Source organism: Poromitra crassiceps (assembly GCF_964638095.1).
Source record: "Poromitra crassiceps genome assembly, chromosome: 19".
Lineage (NCBI taxonomy): Eukaryota > Metazoa > Chordata > Actinopteri > Beryciformes > Melamphaidae > Poromitra > Poromitra crassiceps.
In genome coordinates this window covers 7,895,055-7,915,054 of record NC_139646.1, presented here as the reverse complement: position 1 = coordinate 7,915,054, position 20,000 = coordinate 7,895,055, and the positions used below count along the sequence as shown (strand labels likewise).

At 46.1% G+C, this 20,000-nt stretch overlaps 1 protein-coding gene across 5 annotated transcripts in view; it reads right to left on the bottom strand.

Moving 5' to 3' along the window:
• Positions 1-455: 455 nt before the first annotated feature.
• The window catches only part of LOC310794179 (uncharacterized protein), a 19,753-nt gene continuing 208 nt past the window's right edge, over positions 456-20,000 (bottom strand). Inside the window, exons 1-20 of one of the 5 annotated variants that reach the window (XM_083656105.1) lie at positions 19,109-20,000; positions 18,665-18,764; positions 17,024-17,063; positions 14,278-14,319; positions 14,057-14,145; positions 13,787-13,883; positions 13,493-13,629; positions 13,023-13,195; positions 12,585-12,688; positions 10,687-11,015; positions 8,706-8,829; positions 8,023-8,086; positions 7,872-7,929; positions 7,429-7,752; positions 7,201-7,296; positions 5,355-7,050; positions 2,916-3,805; positions 2,714-2,784; positions 2,465-2,552; positions 456-2,364 (exon numbers count right to left, since the gene is read on the bottom strand). The exon at positions 19,109-20,000 is cut by the window's right edge and continues 208 nt beyond it. In XM_083656105.1, the coding sequence (XP_083512231.1) occupies positions 1,407-2,364; positions 2,465-2,552; positions 2,714-2,784; positions 2,916-3,805; positions 5,355-7,050; positions 7,201-7,296; positions 7,429-7,752; positions 7,872-7,929; positions 8,023-8,086; positions 8,706-8,829; positions 10,687-11,015; positions 12,585-12,688; positions 13,023-13,195; positions 13,493-13,629; positions 13,787-13,883; positions 14,057-14,145; positions 14,278-14,319; positions 17,024-17,063; positions 18,665-18,764; positions 19,109-19,274 (5,646 nt within the window). In that variant the 5' untranslated portion in view covers positions 19,275-20,000 and the 3' untranslated portion in view covers positions 456-1,406. The remainder of the gene's footprint in view (positions 2,365-2,464; positions 2,553-2,713; positions 2,785-2,915; positions 3,806-5,354; positions 7,051-7,200; positions 7,297-7,428; positions 7,753-7,871; positions 7,930-8,022; positions 8,087-8,705; positions 8,830-10,686; positions 11,016-12,584; positions 12,689-13,022; positions 13,196-13,492; positions 13,630-13,786; positions 13,884-14,056; positions 14,146-14,277; positions 14,320-17,023; positions 17,064-18,664; positions 18,765-19,108) is intronic. The other 4 variants (XM_083656106.1, XM_083656107.1, XM_083656108.1 and 1 more) reach the window with 4 other exon arrangements.

Genomic DNA, 20,000 nt, shown 5'->3' with positions numbered 1-20,000 from the left:
AACATAAACAAAATATCAAGTTCTTTCACTAATAATCATATGTGAGTGGTAGAATTTGACCAGATGTTGTACTGCATCAGTGAAGGATATTACCAAACCAGTGTCCTTCGATTGTATTTAAAACCCAGTGTCCTTCAGTCTCTTACCTAGTGTCCATTTTCTTCTCTAGTCTCTATTTTGAGCCATTTTTAAACTTAAAAGGGCCCAAATGTCTCCAATGCATTAAATGTGTTGGCTCAACACATTTGTGTTACTCCTCTCCACAAGAAATGAGTGTTAGCACAATTACGTGGTGTGAAGAAAACTCACGTTGCCCACAGACACATTGAAAATGATACCTCCCGAGTTGATCCAGTTACACCTGTGGAAGTTCATTTGTATAATCATTACACTAAGACATTAACCAATCTTACAAATACAAAGCACTCTGAGACAAAGAATTTCATGAGGTCAAAACATTTTAATTTAAAAAGAAGAGAAATCAAAAACAAATTTGTAAGAACAGCAGCCCTGCAATTTGTCCCCTTCCCGTGAACCACAGATCCCGTTTCACACACACATTCACACTCGCACAATATGACGACTAGCGCAGCACCTTCTGGAACAAAAACATGCGGACTGATTTGCAAAAAATTAACAGACACATCCCACAGAGTACAATCCAGTGTAGCGTGAATGCAGCCTGTACGCTAAAGGAGCTGGTTCAACTTAAAAAGGTGCTTACGAGGGCTCTCATGATAGCAATCAAACATTCCGTACAGTATGCTTTGTTATTTAGTATTTTCAGCCTAGAACGGCACACGGGGGATGTGAGTGATCAAGACAAACTGGAAAAGAGCAAAACAAAAAAAGAAAATACACGGAGGGGAAAGTTCATCTCTATTTACAAATGAATCAAAGGGGGCAGAGAAACGGCAAATTCCTACTTTAGGAAGGAAGCAATCACATCCCTGAGTACAGCGCTTGTTACTCCTATCATTTCCACTAACTGCAGTTTGATCAGTCTTTCAGCCAGGGTCCAAGGTCGACCGCAATAATGAGGAACAGGAACACCGCAGGGTTTTCCTGACCCAGCGTTGAACCCAAGAGGGTTCACACAGAAAATGAGGAAAAACCGCAGTGTGTTGGGCGAACTGCTGCATCCGGGGCACAACAGAGTACTGTGTACGTTTTGGAGAACTGCAGTAAATTAAGGGTTAGAATGACAGCCAAACAAACTCCTCCAGTTTCTTTCAAGGTCATAAGAGATTCAAAGTGCCACTTCATCAATCCCCCGCCTGCTTCTAAGTGGCACAAGGAGCAGCATGCCAACGCTGGCTGGCCTTTCTAAATGCATCATCACTGCTGAACACAAGAGGGCAGATGTTGGGCCAGCAGGCTCAACTTGGAGTGTGAACTACCGCTAGTTAGCACACAGTCTGCTCCTCTGCTCTCTCCACCACCTTTTCTTCTCCTTCCACCCCTTCCTTCTCTTTGTTCTTTTTATGTTTCTTCTTCTTGTGTTTTTTTTTGTGCTCCTTGGGCTCCGCCTCCTCTCCCTCTTGGGCGACGTGCTTCTTGTGCTTCTTGTGCTTCTTGTGTTTTTCGTGCTTCTTGCGTTTCTTCTTCTTCTTGTCGGCCGTGGTCGTGGTGGTCGCCGAGCCGCTGAGGTTGCTCTGGGCGGGGCTGTGCGAGCCAGTGCTGAGGGAGGGGGCGGGGCCATTGCTCGCCCCTCTCTCCGGCTCCGAGCCCTCTCCCTCGCTGTAGTCCGGCACAAAGGCCGCCTCGTCGGTCTCGCGGCCGAGGTCCGAACACAAACGCTGTCTCCTGGGCTCCGGGCCTCCTCCACCTCTCCCCTCTGCTGCTCTCTCCTCCTTCCCCGTCACTCCCCTGGCCTCCTCTCTTCCGCCTCCTCTCCCTACTCCTCTCCCCTCCTCCCTCGCCACTTTAGTCCTGGTTGATTTGGCAGAATCTGCCTTTGCCAACCTGGCACCTTCCCTTGGCGCTCTCCCTTTCTTCTCCTCCCGCACTGGCCCTCTCTTCTCCTCCCTCGTCCCATCTCGCCCTTCACTCCGGATGGCTTTGGGTGCTTCAGGCTGTGCCTCTCTGCCTCGGCCCTTGGGCGGCAATGGTGAAGGCTCTTTCTCCTTGGAGGCGTCCACTCCATTCTCCTGTCCCTCTTCGTCATCTTCTCTCTCCCACTTGGAGCGAGGAGGTGGCTGAATGAGGGGGGTCTCCTGTCTGTCCAGGCTGGCTGCTGGGCTGAGGCTGGGGCTGTGCTCATGGCTGTTTGCAGGGCTACTCGGCGGTTGCTCCGTGGGTTTAGACCCTACGGCCCTCTGGTCCTGTTCAGAGTCTCGCATCGTCTCTTCAGTTGACTTACTGCTGGAAAAATAACAGCACATACATGTTTATGGTCATCACAGAGCACACCTACGATAACATCCCTATTCCAATCTATAGTCTACAAGTAAGACAGACTCACCTAGTGGAGCCCGGGACATGGCGTGTCAGGGCTCTGCGATTAATTCTGGATTTGCTCTTCGCTGCAGACTCCTCACCATCTTTCACTGCTGGGAGACAATGAAAGGCTGGTTTAATCAATGTTCACTAAAGATCGCACAAGACAAAGTTAAAGTTATTTCCACTTCACACGCATGTGCACACATACAAGACAAAATTAAAGTTATCTCCTCTTCACACGCATGTGCACACATACAGCCAATCCAATTACCTTCTCTGGGAGCAGCAGGTGGCCTCTCTCCTGAGGACATGCTTCTCTCTGATCTGTCCCTAGAGACACCCCTGGGACAGAGGGGGAAATAATTAATTACATACATTGGTGACTACGTTTACAGATAAGGCAGCACATAACTTAAGCTATTGTGACTATGAATGTTGGCTAGACACATAAAAGTGAGACAAATGTAGGACACCTGTCAGGTTTGGCAGCTCTTTCTGACCCTTCTCCTCGCTCCTTGGAAGCAGAGCTTGGTTTCTCCTGTTGGTCCACTGGTTTCTTTGTGATGGCTACTTTCTCTCCAATGGTCATCTTGTCCAGGGAGACAGACCTCCCTCCTGCTGCACCACTACCACCAGCAGCAGCAGCAGCATTTGAGTTATGTCTTTCGGTCCTCACAGATCTCTCTCCTCCTGCAGCATCTCTCTCAACCGTCACCGCTACCTTTGTCATGCCCAGCCCCAACATCCTATCCCTCTCTCTATCTGACCCTGGAGCCCTATCCCTCTCTCTATCTGACCCTGGAGCCCTATCTCTATCTGACCCTGGAGCCCTATCCCTCTCTCTATCTGACCCTGGAGCCCTATCTCTATCTGACCATGGAGCCCTATCCCTCTCTCTATCTGACCATGGAGCCCTATCCCTCTCTCTATCTGACCCTGGAGCCCTATCCCTCTCTCTGTCTGACCCTGGAGCCCTATCCCTCTCTCTGTCTGACCCTGGAGCCCTGTCCCTCTCTCTGTCCAACCCTGAAGCTCTGTCCCTCTCTCTGTCCAACCCTGAAGCTCTGTCCCTCTCTCTGTCCAAGGTTCTGTCCCGATCCCTCTCTGAGGCTGGCCCTCTCTCCCCGGCGCTCCCGATCCTCTCTCTGGAGCCTCCTCTCTCTCCAGACGCCGATCTCCTTCCAGTTCCCTCGGCTGTTCTGGTGGGTCTGTCTCCTCCGGAGGTGCTGATGGGAGCGGATCGGTCTGAGGTGGAGCTCGTCTTCTCAGGTCCTCTGTCCGAGGGCGGCGTCTCCACGCTGCCCTTCCTCCCCAGCTCTCGGTTCAGCTTGATCCTCCTCGGGGGCGGGGCCAGAGGCTTCACCTGGAGGAAGGGGAAAAACAAGAGGCGCAATCAGATACACAGCAAATGCAGCTTCTGCACAGTCTCGGCATACATTTGTGGTGATGACCTATAGTCATTTGAATACAAGAAATGTATAATTGTGAGCGTTAAAGACATTTTAAATGCTATGAAACTTTACCCCAAGTGGGAAAATGAATAGGGCTGGCACGGATCAGAAAACCCACGGATCGGATCGCGTGACGGATTTTGAGCCACGGATCACGGATTTTTCGGATCAGCAAAAAAAAAAAAAAATCTCAGATTTTTGCTCTCAAAATTAGATTTTCGATTAGATTTTTTTAATACTATTATACTTCTCTAACCATTTGTTGCCCTGCACAGCTCAAAAATATTTTTTTCTCATAAGTGACACAATTTATGCTTTTACTCTGAAGGCAGAATAGAGAATGAATTGCAGAAAAGCGCTGGCTGCTCAAATACACGTTCGCTGTCGACACGGCCCCTTAGTCAAGTGTCTCACCCCTGACTGATTGACATAAATTTGCCTCTTGATCTATCACAACAGCAATGTGGTAAAAGGCAAGGGAAAAGATGTGGGGGAAAAAGCTGGAAAACGTAATCCAATTATAAATAAATTTGGAAACGTGGAATCTTAAGCCAAAGTCACATCCCTGATTATAGTATAAAATTATCTCCTACACCAGGGGTGCCCAATACGTCGATCGCGATCGACCGGTCGATCGCGAAGGTAGTGTGGTCGATCGCATGGCATTGAGGAAGATTTTTTTTTTTTTTTACTGTTTTTCCACTGTTTCCACTGTCTTTCCACTGTTTCCCCACTGTTTTTCCACGGTTCCACTGTTTTCCACTGTATACTCAGTGTATATATTAGGGATGTTCATTTTGAAAATTTTCCAAAATCGATAATCGGTGAGAATTAACGATCAATTATCGATTATCGATTTTATTAATACTTAGAAAATTTTCAATATTTTCAATTTTTTTTTTTTAACAAAATGAATGCCTATGGCAGAAAATACGAAAGACAACGTGTTCTCCTCAATGAACTCTTTATTTCAATGTGTCTCCTCTCCAACACTGCTGTCCCCGGCGCATGCCGGTGTGAATTTCTCATGTTTAAAACAGTTTTGTTGGCACAAAGGCCCGTGCCCAGCCAGAAAACTAGAGACTATATGAAGCTCCACCTCACGTTAGTCGGCTGTGCAATGGAGTGGGGCGAGGAGGAACGAATTCCACCCAAACCTAGTCCAAAAAAAAAAAAATTTTTTTTTTTTTTTTTAATAATTAAAAAATCGATCCAAATGCCACAGGATCGATTCCAATCCTTAACGATCGATTATCGATTTTCGATAATTGATGAACATCCCTAGTATATATATATAAATAAATATGTTTGGTAGATCACTTTGACTTGGTCATTTTAAAAGTAGCTCCCAAGCTGAAAAAGTGTGGGCACCCCTGTCCTACACGCTGTTGATAACTTGCCTAAAACGTGTCTTCTTGTACTTCCCATGACTGCTTAACCACCAGGGAGCATTGGTCCTACCTGAAGGTCCATGAGAGGTCTGATGGAGCCTCGCTCTGCCTCTCCTCGGCCCATCTCACGGCTCCCTGGAATGGGAAGAAGGCCTGGCCTCTCCGGGGGAGGTGGGATTCTCTGGAGCTGGGGCGGAAGAGGCATGTGTGGGTGAGAGAGGACAACACCTCCACCCACCGTCCCTTCTATTCTCCTCAGCTTGCCAGGTGGAAGCCCTAGTAGGGGGCCCCGGTCGTCTCCTATCCGCCTGCGTTTGTCCCCGGGGGAGGGCGGGCGGTGGATGAACGGGAGCCCATGTTGATGGGGGTGTGGAAGGAGACCACCGCCCTGGGGAAGATCTCGTCTCCCTCGGATGTCAGGGGCGGACCGAGGGCCGTCATGCAGATTGGGATGGGGGAGAGGCAGGGTCCGGGCGGACAGCGGAGGGGTCTTGAGCAGCGCAGGCCTCACAGTGGCGCTTTTCCCCTTGTCCCTCTTCAGGGCAGCAGAGTTGGGGGGATCCTCTGGTCTGGCCTTGGTAGTCTTTAAGGATTTAGCGACAGAGGACGAGGACGAGGAGGACTCCCTCATTTTGGGCGGCACTCCATCTCCCGTCTTTTTTTTCACCTTGTCACCTTTTGGCTTTGCCCCCTCGGTCTTTCCTTTAACTTTGACCTTCGGAGCCTTCTCCTTCTTGCTCTTGTCTGATTGGCTCTTTCCTGATTTGGTTGTGGTTTTACCAGCTACAGCGATGCTTTTAGAAGTTGCAGCCTTGGTGGTCGCAGTGCCCGTTGGAGGCTTAGAGGAGATGGGAGGTGTTTTGGTAGGTGTGGGGTGCTCGTCCATTGGCTCGTCTCTGACGGGTGTAGCATCACCCGTTTCTGGCTCTGCCTCCTCCCCGTTCTTCTTCTTCTTTACTTTCTTGGGTTTTACGATCTTAGTGCTGGGCTTGGTGCCTGAAGAGGAAGAGGGCGGAGGGTGGTGGTGAGGTGGTGGGGCTCCCCTTTCTTCTCTGCCTCTTTCTTCTCTGCCTCTCTCTTCTCTGCCTCTCCTTCCCTTCCCCTGGGGGGAGTAATCTCTGGGCAATGGGGAGAGCCGGTCTCTCTCCCTTTCCTTGCTGCCACGACCTCTGTGATGCAGTGATCCATGCTGGTTGTCATAATTTTTGTAATACTTGTTGTACCAGTCTCTGTACTCCTTCTCCCACTGTCGATAGCTGTCTCTTTCCCAGCGCTCATGGCCTCCAGGAGATAAGTCGCGACCTTGACCCTTCAGTTCGTAGGGCGGTGGCTCTCGAGGAGGAGGCTTTCTGCCACCAGGGCTGTGGCTCCGGTACCCACCAGGAGAGCGAGACCGTGACCTGGTCCTGTAGGGTCCTCCTCCACCTGGACCTGGACCTCCACCTCCACCTCCACCTCCACCACCACCACCACCTCCTCCACCACCACCACCTCCTCCTCCTTCCCCTCCTTCCCAGCCTCCTCCCCGATACGGGGGAGGAGATCGTGGTGAGCCTGAGCGCCGATACCCATAAGACCTTGAACGAGAACGTGAGCGCGTACGTGAGCGTCCATAACTGCGGCCGTTGCGTCGAGAAAAGGGGGAGCGGGGGTAAGACCTGCCACGGGAGCGTGAACGAGATCGACTGGGGGAATAAGAGTAAGACCTGGATCTGGATCTGGATCTGGAGTAGGGAGAGCGGCTGAAAGGAGAGCGACTGTATGACCTGGAACCAGAAAGAAAGATGGTAGAGGGAAAAAGCAGATTATATGTAACATGCACCAGTAGGCTGGAAGTATGCACCTGTAAGAACTGAATTGGAAGTTTGGAACGACTGTCCCCGCACAGTGTGTGTTGGTTATGCAAATGCACTTACCTGGAATAGGACCGTCTTCTTCTCTTTGGTGCATTCCTGTACTTCATAAGCTCTTTGTGGAAGTCTTTAGTGAACTCGTCCAGTTTGGATGTAACTCTGGTGGATACAGAGACAAACATGTCATTGTCAAAAGCCACCACATTCCTTGGTTTTAGAGATGAATCAAATCAATTCATAATACCATCCCCTGAATAAAGATAAAGATATAAACCAGGAATAATAACTCACTCGTCTTGATGATGGTGCCGCTGCCTGTAGAAACCTTCCTTGGAGAGGGGGGGCTGGGAGAGGGGGGGAGGCAGCGGGATAAGAGGGGGCTGGGCACCGGGGGGAATCCAGGGAGGGTTGACTCCCGGTGGTCCAGGGACAAAGACGGGCTGGGGCTGGTAACTGACTATAGGTGGAGGGACATGGCTGGGGACATAGGGAGGAGCATAGGGCTGCGGGGGTAGTGGGTACAGGGGAGGCGCCGGGTAGACTGGAGGGGCAGGACCAGGAGGTGGACCCGCCTGGAGACGAGGGGGAGGGTGGTCCCCTCGAGGTCTGTAAGGCCTGGCAAAGATGTAGTGACAGAGAGAGAGAGAGAGTGAGAGACAGACACTTGTGGGGGTGAGCTTGATACAATGTTAAAAACTCTCCACAGATCAAAGGGCCTCATCGACGAGCCTTACCTGTCCCAGGGTGGTCTGCCTCCCCCTCTGTGAGCGTGGTGCAGCCTGGGCTGGTGACCTGATGGAGCGGAGGAAGTGTTCATTGTTCATGTTTAGCCGTTGAATATCTTTATGTTTAACTAAGTAAAACAACTCAAAGTGAACCTCTTACCTGAAGGATGAGGGGGCCTTAAAGGTGGTGGATGTCCAATCAAAGGTGGAGGTACATGGTAGCCCTGGGGGACCAATTGGGGGTGAGAAAAATGTAGGTAAAAAGTCGACTTACTGCTTTAGGGCCTGTGTACACCTAGCGTCTTTTTCCGACGTTAAACGCTGGGAATGCGCTGGGGAATGCTGATCCCAGCGCACAATGGAACAAGGAAGCAGTCTGCAAGTAACGTTAGTTCAGCTTGATAGCTGACAGCTAGCAAGCTAACAACACAGGTAGGCTACGCTATTAAAAGCAGTAAGCACAACACTCACCAGAAATATTAAGTGTCTAGCCGATCTGCTCCCACAATTGAGCCGTTCTGTCTCTGTTGCGATAGTTTTTCCATATGATTAGTTACCAGAAAAGGAGCAGCCGACACCAGCGTCTTTCTGAAAAGTTAAAATATTTTCAGCTGGAAGCGCTGGGAGTCGGCGCACAAAAACGCAGAAAAAAGACGCTGGGCGCTCTGCACTTTCTCTACACGTCCGTGTGCGCTCGCATACGCTCTCCTCCCATTGGAAACAATTGAAAATAGACGCTGGACCTGAGGAAAAGACGCCAGGTGGACACAGGCCCTTAGTGGTCGGTGACACTTCATGACGAAAACCAGAAAGCCAATATTCAGATCAAGAAGAGTGGCTCACCTGGTGGCTCGCCTGGTGGCTCACCTGGTGGCTCGCCTGGTGGCTCACCTGGTGGCTCACCTGGTGTCCACCGTCAGAGGGTCCAGAACAATCTGGTGTCACATTAGGCTCCGGCTCAATCTCACTAAACATAAAAACACACACACAATAATCCTTATCAATCCTGAAACCTGGTTATTTTCAACTACCGTACACAGCATTGAGTTTATGTGGGTATATAACCTCTTCCCCCCTTGGTGCGATTCGTTTAAGCAGGTGCAGTATTTCCCCTAGGTTAGGTGCTTTTCAGTGTGTGTGTGTGTGTGGGGGGGGGGGGGGGGCAAAGGCAATGGTAGGGTAAACACTGATGTGTGAAGACAGTATTCGCATTCGGGTGCGGACTAAAACAATCCTACGAGACCCTTTAGAGCAGTGGTCCCCAACCACGGGGGCGCAGACCGGTACCGGGCCGCAACGCATTTGGTAAAAATAAAAAATAAAAATTAATAAACATAGGCTATAATATTATAGGCTGTGTGTGGTAGTTGAAACATAGTCAAGTTGACGTTTATTTATGTTTGTAGTAACAAAAACATACTGTATAGGCTACATACTAGGGATGCACGATAATTATCGGCCGATATGGCCATTTTGCGTTATTATTTATTATTCCGATAATGGCCTTTTTCAGATAAATTATCAGCCGATAATCATGCTTTATTTTTGGCCTTGGAAGTGGAGCTATTGTTGTCGCACGCTCGTGACATCACAGCTGCGATGCAAACATGGCTGCTGCCAGTTACCAGTGTTTCTGTTTTTCAGTTCCAGATGATCAGAAAGCGACTGTAATTTGCAATCCATGTCTAAGACAGGTTACGAGAGGAGGGGAAACCTCTAAGCTGGCATCACGTTAAACCAAAGCTGGCGATGATGCAGCGGATATGTTTGTTAACACATTCACTGCCAGCCGTTTTTCAATACTGTAGCTTCTGCCAAGGTTTTTTTTTGAGGATTCTGGCTCATCTTTCAAGAGCCGAGGATTCGTTTCTGTTAGGATTTTGTGAACACACAATATCTCAAAAGAACTAATAGAATGTGTGCTTTCTCTGTCTAAAAGAGTTAGTTTGTAGAGTTAGTAGTTATGTAAGCATTAGCAGTTGAATACAGCATGGTTTCAGCGTCAGAAAATTTATTCTGAGATAAACAGCTTTTTGTGAAATTCGATAGAACAGTCACTTTAACCATTCATTTTTGGCATCAGTAAGACGTCAGACATCTAAACAATAGTTTTGAACAGTAATTTCCTCCATAACAGCAGGAAACCCCTCTCTGCTTCAAACTCCTCCCTCCGTGGGCGTTCTCCTCCGCCCTCCTTGGCTCTGCAGCGGGTCTGTCACAAACGAGTTGCTGCTGCCTGGCAGTCTGGATGGGGCTCGCTGGATGGGGCTCGCTCGTTTCTTGGCATTTCGGTTGAGAGCTCTGATGAAGCTCTTGCGATTCTGCGCTTATTTATGCTGCGTGTTTCAAAGTGTGCACCCAGTCTATTCTTGGAACCCCCCACCGTTGCCACCGCTGTGCGTCAGTGCGAAAGCGAAAGCGTTTTCGCCATCTATTTTACAGTATGAGAACGGCTTCCTCGCGCTTTTCCCTGCAGTTTTGGCTCGCCTCTTCCTACTCTGGAGAGACATGTCGCCACTCAGTGGGTCGGTAAAATAGATTATACACATTCAATACCTCCAATATTTGTATAAAAGACGTAAAAGGGTTGGATCCACGTCCCACCGTCAAAAAAAAAAAAAAAAAATTTAAGCCGAGATATCTCGTCCTTGGCAGTCAACCGTTGGATTCTGTAAGCCGAGATATCTCGTCAATGGCAGTGAACGTGTTAAAAAAATAAATAAAATAAAATAAACATGGGGAAAACGCTACAAGTTTACAAACTCGTCAAATGATTGGGACCAGAGGAAACAACCTATAAGTGTGAAAACTACAGCAAACTCACCCTGGTGGAGGTGGTTCACTCTGACTGGCTGAGTGCATAGGAGAATGGTGGTCAAGGGCAGGCTCGGGCGCAGGAGCTGGGGAAACCTCTCGTCTCTCAACAGGGGGAGGAGCTACAGGCTGAGTAGGCGGGACCTGTGCTGGAGGAGGGGCGGTGGGGACGGCTACGCTGGGAGCAGGAGGGTGCGAGATGTTGGCCATGAGCGGGTCCTGCTGTCTGGAGGGCAGGGTCCTGAGTAACTGAGGGCGGGGTGGGGGCGGGGCTGCTGGGTGAAGTTGCTTGCGTCCATGTTTCTTGTAATTTGTCTCGTTCTTAAAGTTGTTGACAGCCTGTAGGAAGAAACGGGAGGAGAGACAGATGACACATCATTGAAAATGAGCTGTTCTACTGCCCCATACACAGGGATGTATAGTACTACCATACGCAGACTCATGTGTGGTGAAAAAAAGAGAGAGATGGGCAGGAGGGGGTGTGCGGCGTGCCACTGCGGGAGGAGGGATGGGGGTGCCTTGCCTCGCAGCACCATCGCAACAGTTCTTTCACAATAACTCGTCCATTGACAAGAACGACGAAAGCAATTGATACATTTCTGTGCTGAATGAGTGAATATTCAACAAACGGCAGCATTATTAATCTATAAAGGAGAACTGTGGAACACCCCAGGGGTCGCCTGGTACAAAAACAATATGGCAGCTCAGTGGGCACGGTTTTATTACAATTTACTCCTAAACCATGCCCATGGATTAGTAAACCATGTGCCACAGATTTGTAATATATACTGGTAACAACAAAGAGGGACTTTTAGGCCTATATGAGCCAGGGCCATTACACACAGATTGGCTACATACTGTGAACTCTAATAACCATTAGGCACCTGAGCATATGTGTGAACCATAACCATTGAGTAATCACAAAATCACATCAGTAAGTTTAATTTATGATCCATTGTGTGTTTTGGTGACAATATGAATGAACCTGTTGCTCCCTATACATCATGCTCGTAGATAATGCATTGATTACATGTTATATGCAGCTCTGTGGGCCGCTCTAGTGTCCCCGTTTGATGTTATCAAAAAGTGTCGGCCAAAAAATGGTTGCTGTCAAATAAATTGCAGCTTTTTAAACTTGTAAAAAGGAGGATATAACCGTTATAATCCAGGGCTCAGAGCAGGTAGAAAATGCAGTTAAAAGGCTAATTTTGAAATATTTTCTTTGTTTTATATAAAAACGCATTTGTAAATAATGTTTATTATAGTCAAGTCTAGACATACCAAACACATAAACATATCGGAAACGATACTTTCCTATAATCATGTAGCCTAAATGTGTAGGTTAATGCCTGATTACGCTACAACTGTAAACATCAACATGCCTTTGCTGTTACCACGGACATGTGTGCATGTTATGATTGTAACCAGATAACGTTAGTTGTAACGTTAGGATTTAACGTTATATAACCTGCGCAATTACAGGCAATCACTTGTTTTGGCAGATGCGACATGGGAGTGCACCATGCAGCAGATGCTGTGTCTGAGTCAGCCCACCTCAGGTGGAAAGACAACTTTCTCTCTGCTGGTTGTGTGACAGTGCAGAGCAAACAAGTTCATTCGTCGGCGTCGCACCAATTGTCCAACGGTTTGCCGTTTTTCCACCCGTATTCAGTCCACGCATATCGCTGCTTATTTGTCCCCCTGGTCTGTCCTCTTGTTTAAACTTTACATTACTCTGCAGTAGTTATGGATCCCACAGGAGTTTAAATTCAGTTGGCGAGACCCGCCCTTGTTGTCTTCCGACCGGCTAGTGGCTAGTCCTCCTAACGGATGATGTAATCCTAGATTCGCCGGTCACCCATTACCCCCCCCCCCCCCCCAACCTGTGTGTTTGAGTGGATGCATTACCTGACGAAGAAACTTGTTGGCGATGAGGTTATCAGGTGAAACATCCGACTGTTTGCAGGTGAAGCAGGTGTGCTCCTCTGAGTCAAGCAAGGTGGTCCTGATACCTGAGAACAATGTTTTTTTTTAAACTCGCGCTGAAAATTGACATTCACAATTTTGCCTCACAAAATAGATCTGTGCAAACTGTAAAATGTAATTAAGGGCACGTGTGTGAATAAAAAGTATTGGGGTCAAATTGTGAGACTATTCAGTCCGATACGTATGGGTGTCACAGTCAGATTGTCATTAACTCCCAAAGGAATGTTTTTTTTTTTTTTACATCTTCTTGCTTTGCTTTTACGTTTCATGTTTTACAATTATTACTTTTGACTTCCTACTTTATTATTATTATTTTTTTATTTACTCCTTTGTATCCGTTTTGTTTGTGTGTGAACTCACACTCATCGCAGTAACTGTTCCCACAGCAGGGTATGACCACAGCATCAGTCATCAGGTCGTTGCAGATTGGACAGAGCAGTTCGTCTGGGATTGGGTCAGACTCATCCTCAGAGGAGGACTGGTCGCGAGGAACGAACGGAGGACGCTCCTTCTTTCCTAGTGCATACGCCTCCCTGTATTAACATAGATTAATAAGCATGCGTGTACGATTGCACGTCTATCCTTATGAGAACACAGATGCAAAAACATGAAAAAACAAACATTTGAGGGCAGGGTGAGAACATTATGTTTGGCAAGTGGTTTGGCAAGTGGTAAGGGTTAGGAAAAGAGGCAGGATTGGGGATTAGGAAATTAGCATATGGATTAAAGTTGGTGTGTTCGTGCAAATGTAATGTCGTATACAAGACTACAGTCGCCAAAACTGGCTCAGAAAGTCTAATGATCAATGTGTGTGGATGTGCGACACGTACGCATCAATAGCTGGAATAGCGTATTCTCCGGTGTTGGTTAACATCGCTCCCTTGGCGCCCGGGTCTGCTTTCACCATGAAGCTCTGAGGAATGCCCTTGCTAACCTTTACAGGCTTAGGAGCCTCCAAACTTTTATCCTGGGCGCAAACAAGTTCAAAATAAAAAGAAACAACAAAATAAATCATCATCGCAAATGCAAAACATAGCCGAAAATTGTAAGAGTTGCACATGTGTCAATAACATCACACATGTTTAAATGCATGTGGTGTATTGGTGGCTATACACAATGGTTACCATTAGCATGGGGCATTGCCGTATGTAGTGGCCAGCCTTTCCACAGCGGAAGCACATATAGTTTGCAGGGGGAGGTCCAAGTAACTTCTTGGAGTAACTAGGGAGACAAGTACATTACATATGAACCAATGACATCTAGAGAATGGGGTTGGTGTGTGTGTGTTTAGTTGCAGATAATTATGTGTGTGTTTAGTTGCAGATACTTATGTAGTCAAAAACCACGTGGGACTAAGATCAAGTTTGAGAGTGTGTGCATTTATGTATACTAACTATATAGGGTCATAGTCATGGTTGGACTGAGAGATCATGGCTCTAATCTTGTCGTCCTCTGATGCATTTGCGTCAGCCAGGTTAGCGGTCTAAAACACAAAAGGGAGAGATGAAAGCAGAGAAAAGAAGGATATCAACCTCAAGAGAAGTAAAGGAAAGTATATTTGCTAACTTCAACTCAATACTTTGTGGGAAATATCACGTGCTTTTACAAACGGTACCTTGGAGAGTTGGGCCAGTGACAAAGAGGGGGATGAATCAGTCTGCAGGAGAATCAGAGTACAGATATTAAAGGTATTAAGGCGACATCTAGTAGACACACAGTGGAAGGTCAGTCAGAGCCCAGACAGATTGGGTTCGGTCCATTGGGAGTCTCCACTGTAAGCTCCCTCTTCGTGAAAGGAAAGATGACCTACACGACTCTTTTCCGCCGTTTCTCCAAAAAGGGGCACGCAAAGCAAGTATAGGGCAGTAAACATTAGCGATTTCGGATCAAGACGTGTATAACAAGGCATGTGTGCCGCAAAGCTAACTTTGTCTGTTAGATTTGTGCTTGTGTTTGTATTTATTTACTTTACTTATTTACTTAATTTATTTTTAAGAAATATTAAGAAAAGATTTGTGAATGCCTTATCTGGGGTTGTGTCTATTCAGACTAGTTTACATGGAAGAGATCTACTTATCTGGTTAACAACCATAAAGCAGGGAAGTAAATAGAACGAAAAATAAAAATGATTTAAAAGTGGTAACAGTGTTATGTCAAACAAGCCCCTCCACTCAAAAAAATAACATTGTCGCTTAAGGCAATGTCTGTTGATTTGCAATAACGTTGTCACTAAGGCAACATCCTCTTTATCTATACAAAACATGAGTCCAACTACACTTCCATACATCCAAGTCTGTGGCTGCTTATCTTATATCTTGACGTTTTAGCTTCTAGCTAGAGTAGTTTCTATAAGCATCTGGTTCAACACTCAGATCCTTCCCTCCGTGGGCTTCATGACAGGTCAAGCCAAATCAAGAGTTACACTACTGGTACATCACTCTAATAGAGGGCCTGGAGTTTCTCCTGCTATGGAAGGGACAGGGTGGATCCACCTAAAGGAACACTTGGACACTGAATTTTAGCATGCAGTTTCCCTTAGCCAGGCCACAGTGGTTAAAGATGTCTCCATTAGCTCTTCACAAGAGGTTGTTATGTTTCATCAAAATGAAACGCAATGCTGTTTGAAAACAAATGAGTTAACTTGGGGGGGAGCGGTGCCCATTGGTCTTGATAAAAGAAATTCTAATATAAAATCTACAATTGTAGGATTACTCAAACAACTGCCCAAATGTTTCTTTAAAAATTAAAAGAAAACGCACAATGAAACGGTCACGGTAGCCCTTTAAGATTTCGTTTAAAACAGCCAAGGGTGAAAGCAAGTGACGGGGACGCACGCCCATGTGCAAGTGAGGAATCTATCACCCATGAGAGCAAAGTCTAATGCAAACGGACAAAAATAAAAAAGTTATTTACAATAAGAAAAGCCCTGCTACGCCTAATTCTAATATACCGGTCTTGTACAATGAACAAGGGGGCAGGGTAAGCTTGCCATCATGATATATGCAGGGCTTGGAGGGGAAGGCCGGGTTTTGCGGAATGCTGCGGAGGGAACACACAGGGATCTGGTGTAAATGGTTCTGACAAAGAACCACTGAACAACTTTATTGACAGGTTCTGCAGCTTACAGCTTACAGGACACACTACACCAGTACTTCTCACTGCAGCAACCATGGAAGGCCTCCAGAGATTGACAGGTTATTGAATTGACTGATTATGTGTCAAATAATAACTCTGGGATCAAGTCACAATATTATATTTCAGTGGCCAAGTCACAATATTATATTATATATATATATATATAAATATATATATTATATATATTTATATTATATTATATTTCAGTTGCCAAGTCACAATTGCATCTCACTTATCAGGCACTTATCTGCCTTATCTCATTGATGCCTCAAACCACAATTTTAACAAAACACTTCTTCCTGCTAAGAGCTGCTGTTTTGCAGTATAGACATTTAAGAATCGAAATCATCAATGCATAGCATTTAACTCAGCAAGATAAAATTTTAGCCTTTAAAATAATGAGTTATGTGCAGAATAGAACATCTTCATAATGAAAATTGTACAGGACAAAACAAATTGACAATGTTACTGAACAACAGGCTTGATTATATTCAAGTGTAGCAGGGTAAGCTTTGAAAAGAAATTACTGTGCGAGTCTATTCCACTCATTCAACTTTAGTCTTGTAATCAAAGTTAATTACAATCAATCCCAGCCACACTTTACTCCATTGAGTTCTTTTAACGAAAAAAGAAAAGTATTTTCACAGAAAATAAAATGACAGTGAAATATCATTAAAACAAAGTGACGATAGTTTCCTTTTACAAACCCCTCAAATACATTTGCCTGGCCAGAAGCAGGCTACAACACCATTTCATTATGAAATACAGACATAACAGTATCAGTATATGTGATTTGTCAATCAATCATAACGTGGCAACAACAGGGTTCAACAATTGGTCAATCAAGTCAGGGTATCCAAAGCAATAGTTGCTAAACTAGTCTGTTGTTTCTCTCACCCACCTCATTTCATGCGGCCACAATTGAAAATCGCATAATCTAACCTGCTAAATTCAAAAATATAACCTGAAACGGTGAGAAGTGTGGAGCTTTGGAGAGAAACAACAAACTACTTTAACTATGGCGACTATAGGAAACCCTCCCCAAGACAATAAACAACACATAGAGGTTGAGATCTCAACACAAATGTAGCCAACACACAGTGAACAAGAGATACACACAACTCAGTCATCATTGACAGAATGTTCTTGAGAAATGTGATTTATGCCAGAGAGAGGGGGAGAAGGAGAGAGGTGAGAGAAGAAGAGAGGGGTGTGTGTTTACATACGGGTCTAGAAGATCCCACCACAGCTGTGTCAGAACGATCTCTGCAGAAACATACACACAGGGGAGAATGCAACCGTTAGTTTTCGCTACATAAAAAGACCACTGACTCAGAGTTAAGTCTGCACCTGTTGTGTTTCAAAAACCACTTAAGACTGTGGTCTTGGATAAGGCTGTAGTCAACCAAAGAAAATCTTGGTGCACTGAAATTCTACCTACACTTCAACCAACCAATCGATTGATTAACTAAATCGGCCAGTGTACTGAGTGCGCTATACCTGGCAGCCTAAATGAACTATAAACAGAAAAGTAAATTTGCAGCATATTAAAGGAACACCGCAAAATGTTGGCAGATTCCCCCTATTTGCCATCTTCCTGATAGTAAGATGAGAAGATGGATGCCCTTCTCTTCTCTATGCGTGTAGCATTGCTTCCACAGTGTGTTACTCTCACTCCAGATAGGGCCGGCAAATTAGTTTCATCACAATATGATATTCAGGGATGCAAATTCATGAATAGTGAAAAAGGTGACCGATAGACCTGGGTAGACACAAAACCACTCAGAAATCCTTCACTTAAGTGCCCTATTTTAGATGACTAGTTTGCATCTCTGATATTCTCATCAATTCTTTGGACAACGATATGATTGATATTTGCTGATATCACAAAGTCTGATATGATTTTGATTCCATTCAATTCAGGGGCCTATGATCGATGTTTTATATATACCGTACCATCAACCTGACAGGGAATGCAGATGAAAAATGTGCCTGTACGCACATCTATGCGCCATCAGTTTGGATTTACGGCGCAGGATGATATATATTGACGTTTTCACTTTGCATTGAATACACAATGTGATATCGATGATGTATATCGATATATATCAATGTATAGTCGCACCCCTAGTTCCGGAGCCTTTTCTTCATATGAAATAGATTTTCTCTTGTGAAATTAACACCAGCGATTGTCCGACCAAAGAGAATTTGGTTGGACTGGAGCCTATTGACCATTGACCAACCAACTGATCAGAAGTTGTCAGCCCTAGTCTTCTTCGATCAGTGTTTTTGGAAAAACTTGGGAGAAATCTGGTGTAAACCTATTCAACCCTTTAATTGCACCCAATCAGAACTGTAAATCTATAGGGCGTCTGGGTAGTGTAGCGGTAGATTCCCTGCCTACCAACACAAGGGTCGCAGGTTCGTGCCCCTGACCCTCGTGTTACCTCCGGCTTGGCCGGGCGTCCACACAGGCACAATTGGCTGTGTGTGCAGGTGGGAAGCCGGAATGGGGGTATGTGTCCTAGTCGCTGCACTTGCGCCCCATCTGGTCGGTTGGGGCGCCTGTTCAGGGCAGAAGGGAACTGGTGGGAATAGCGTGTCCCTCCCATGTGCTACATCCTGCTCCCCGCTGTCAGGTGAAAAGAAGCAGCTGGCAACTGCACATGTATCGGAGGAAGCATGTGTGTGTCTACATACGGCTCTCCCTAGATCGGCAGAGGGGGTGGGGCAGCAGGGGGAATTGGCCAAGTACAATTGGGGAGAAAATGGGGGAACACTCTGAACCCCCCCCCCCCCCCCGCACACACACACTATGATTCAATGTGTCAGCATGCAGTGCAGTCATAACGTATAATTATACATACATAATGAACGTCCTGCCCGCAGGTTTCACTCCACCAATCGGAGTACGCCGGACGATCACAGAAGAGTGCTTCGGGATGTGGACTTCATCATCAGTGTACTCTAGAATAAAAAAAAATAAGACATGTCATACCTGCACGACAGAAAAACGCTCATTGGCTTGATCAGAAATTGAATAAAACAATGAGTTGTACAAATATGCTCCGATGTGTCATGACACATGGACAAAAGAACAATGAGCTCCACAGCATTACATGTTATTCTTTTTATAGTTAGTTTAGTAATGTTTGCATCCCAAAATGTAACTGACAAAGTTGTTACAAAGCTTGTTCAAAGTTTGTTAAATGCCATCAAAAGTCAGTCACTGTTACTCTCAAACGAATGGATAATACATGTAATGTTAGATGAATGTGTCAGGGCAGACATGCTCTCAGTTGGTGACCTACCTTCTCGAGTCTGCGCATTGGTGATCTGCAGGTCGCAGTCTGTGGCCTTGAGACGCTCCCGAGCCATAATCTGCCTTTTAAGCTCGCTGAGCGTGATATGGAGCCCATCGAAAGTGACTGTGTTGTAGTCCAGTTTGGAAGAAAATTTATAATGAACACACGACATTTTTACAAGACTAATAACCTAACACATGAAGAAAAAAAACAGGTTTGTTATATAACAAAGCAAACAGCGTCAACCCTGAACATAAGAGTCTAATGTTAAATCTGTGTTAATGTGTAAACCATCCCTTATTATTATTGGGTGAAACACTGGATAAATGTGAACAATGAATGGACTAAAATAGGGAAGCGAGTAGCTCGCAGATGCCGACAAAGTCCTTGTTATTCCCAGAGAAAAACATGGATGCGAGGCCAGGGCGCCATTGAGCGGCGTCTTGTGCCTGATCAGTTCGTTAACGTTATAGTCCGACAAAACACGAGACCCCACCAATCCAAGCAAGTCCAAGCAGTATGGTATGCTATTTCGTGGATGTAAAAGGAGGTCAAGTCCGTCCTCCTGAAATGTCTCTGAGGAAAAGCCCGGGCCTTGCTGCAAGCCACTGAGAATGGGATAGCAGCGGGCCTAGGTTTCCCTGTGCATGTAGCGCCAGTCCCTGCGAAATGCCTTTTGGCACAGTTCTGCTTCTTCAACCAAGACAACCCGAGCCCACCAGAGGTCCACACGGTCGTACGGCGACGAGCTTGGCAGATGAGTCCACAGATTTTGCGTATCCGTTGTTCAATGTAAACCCTATTCTAAAATCACAAGCAAGCGTGTGAATGCTAGCAAGGTAACTCCAAATGCTATCACGGTGAACCTTGGGGTTAGCTAACGTTACCTCACCACTCA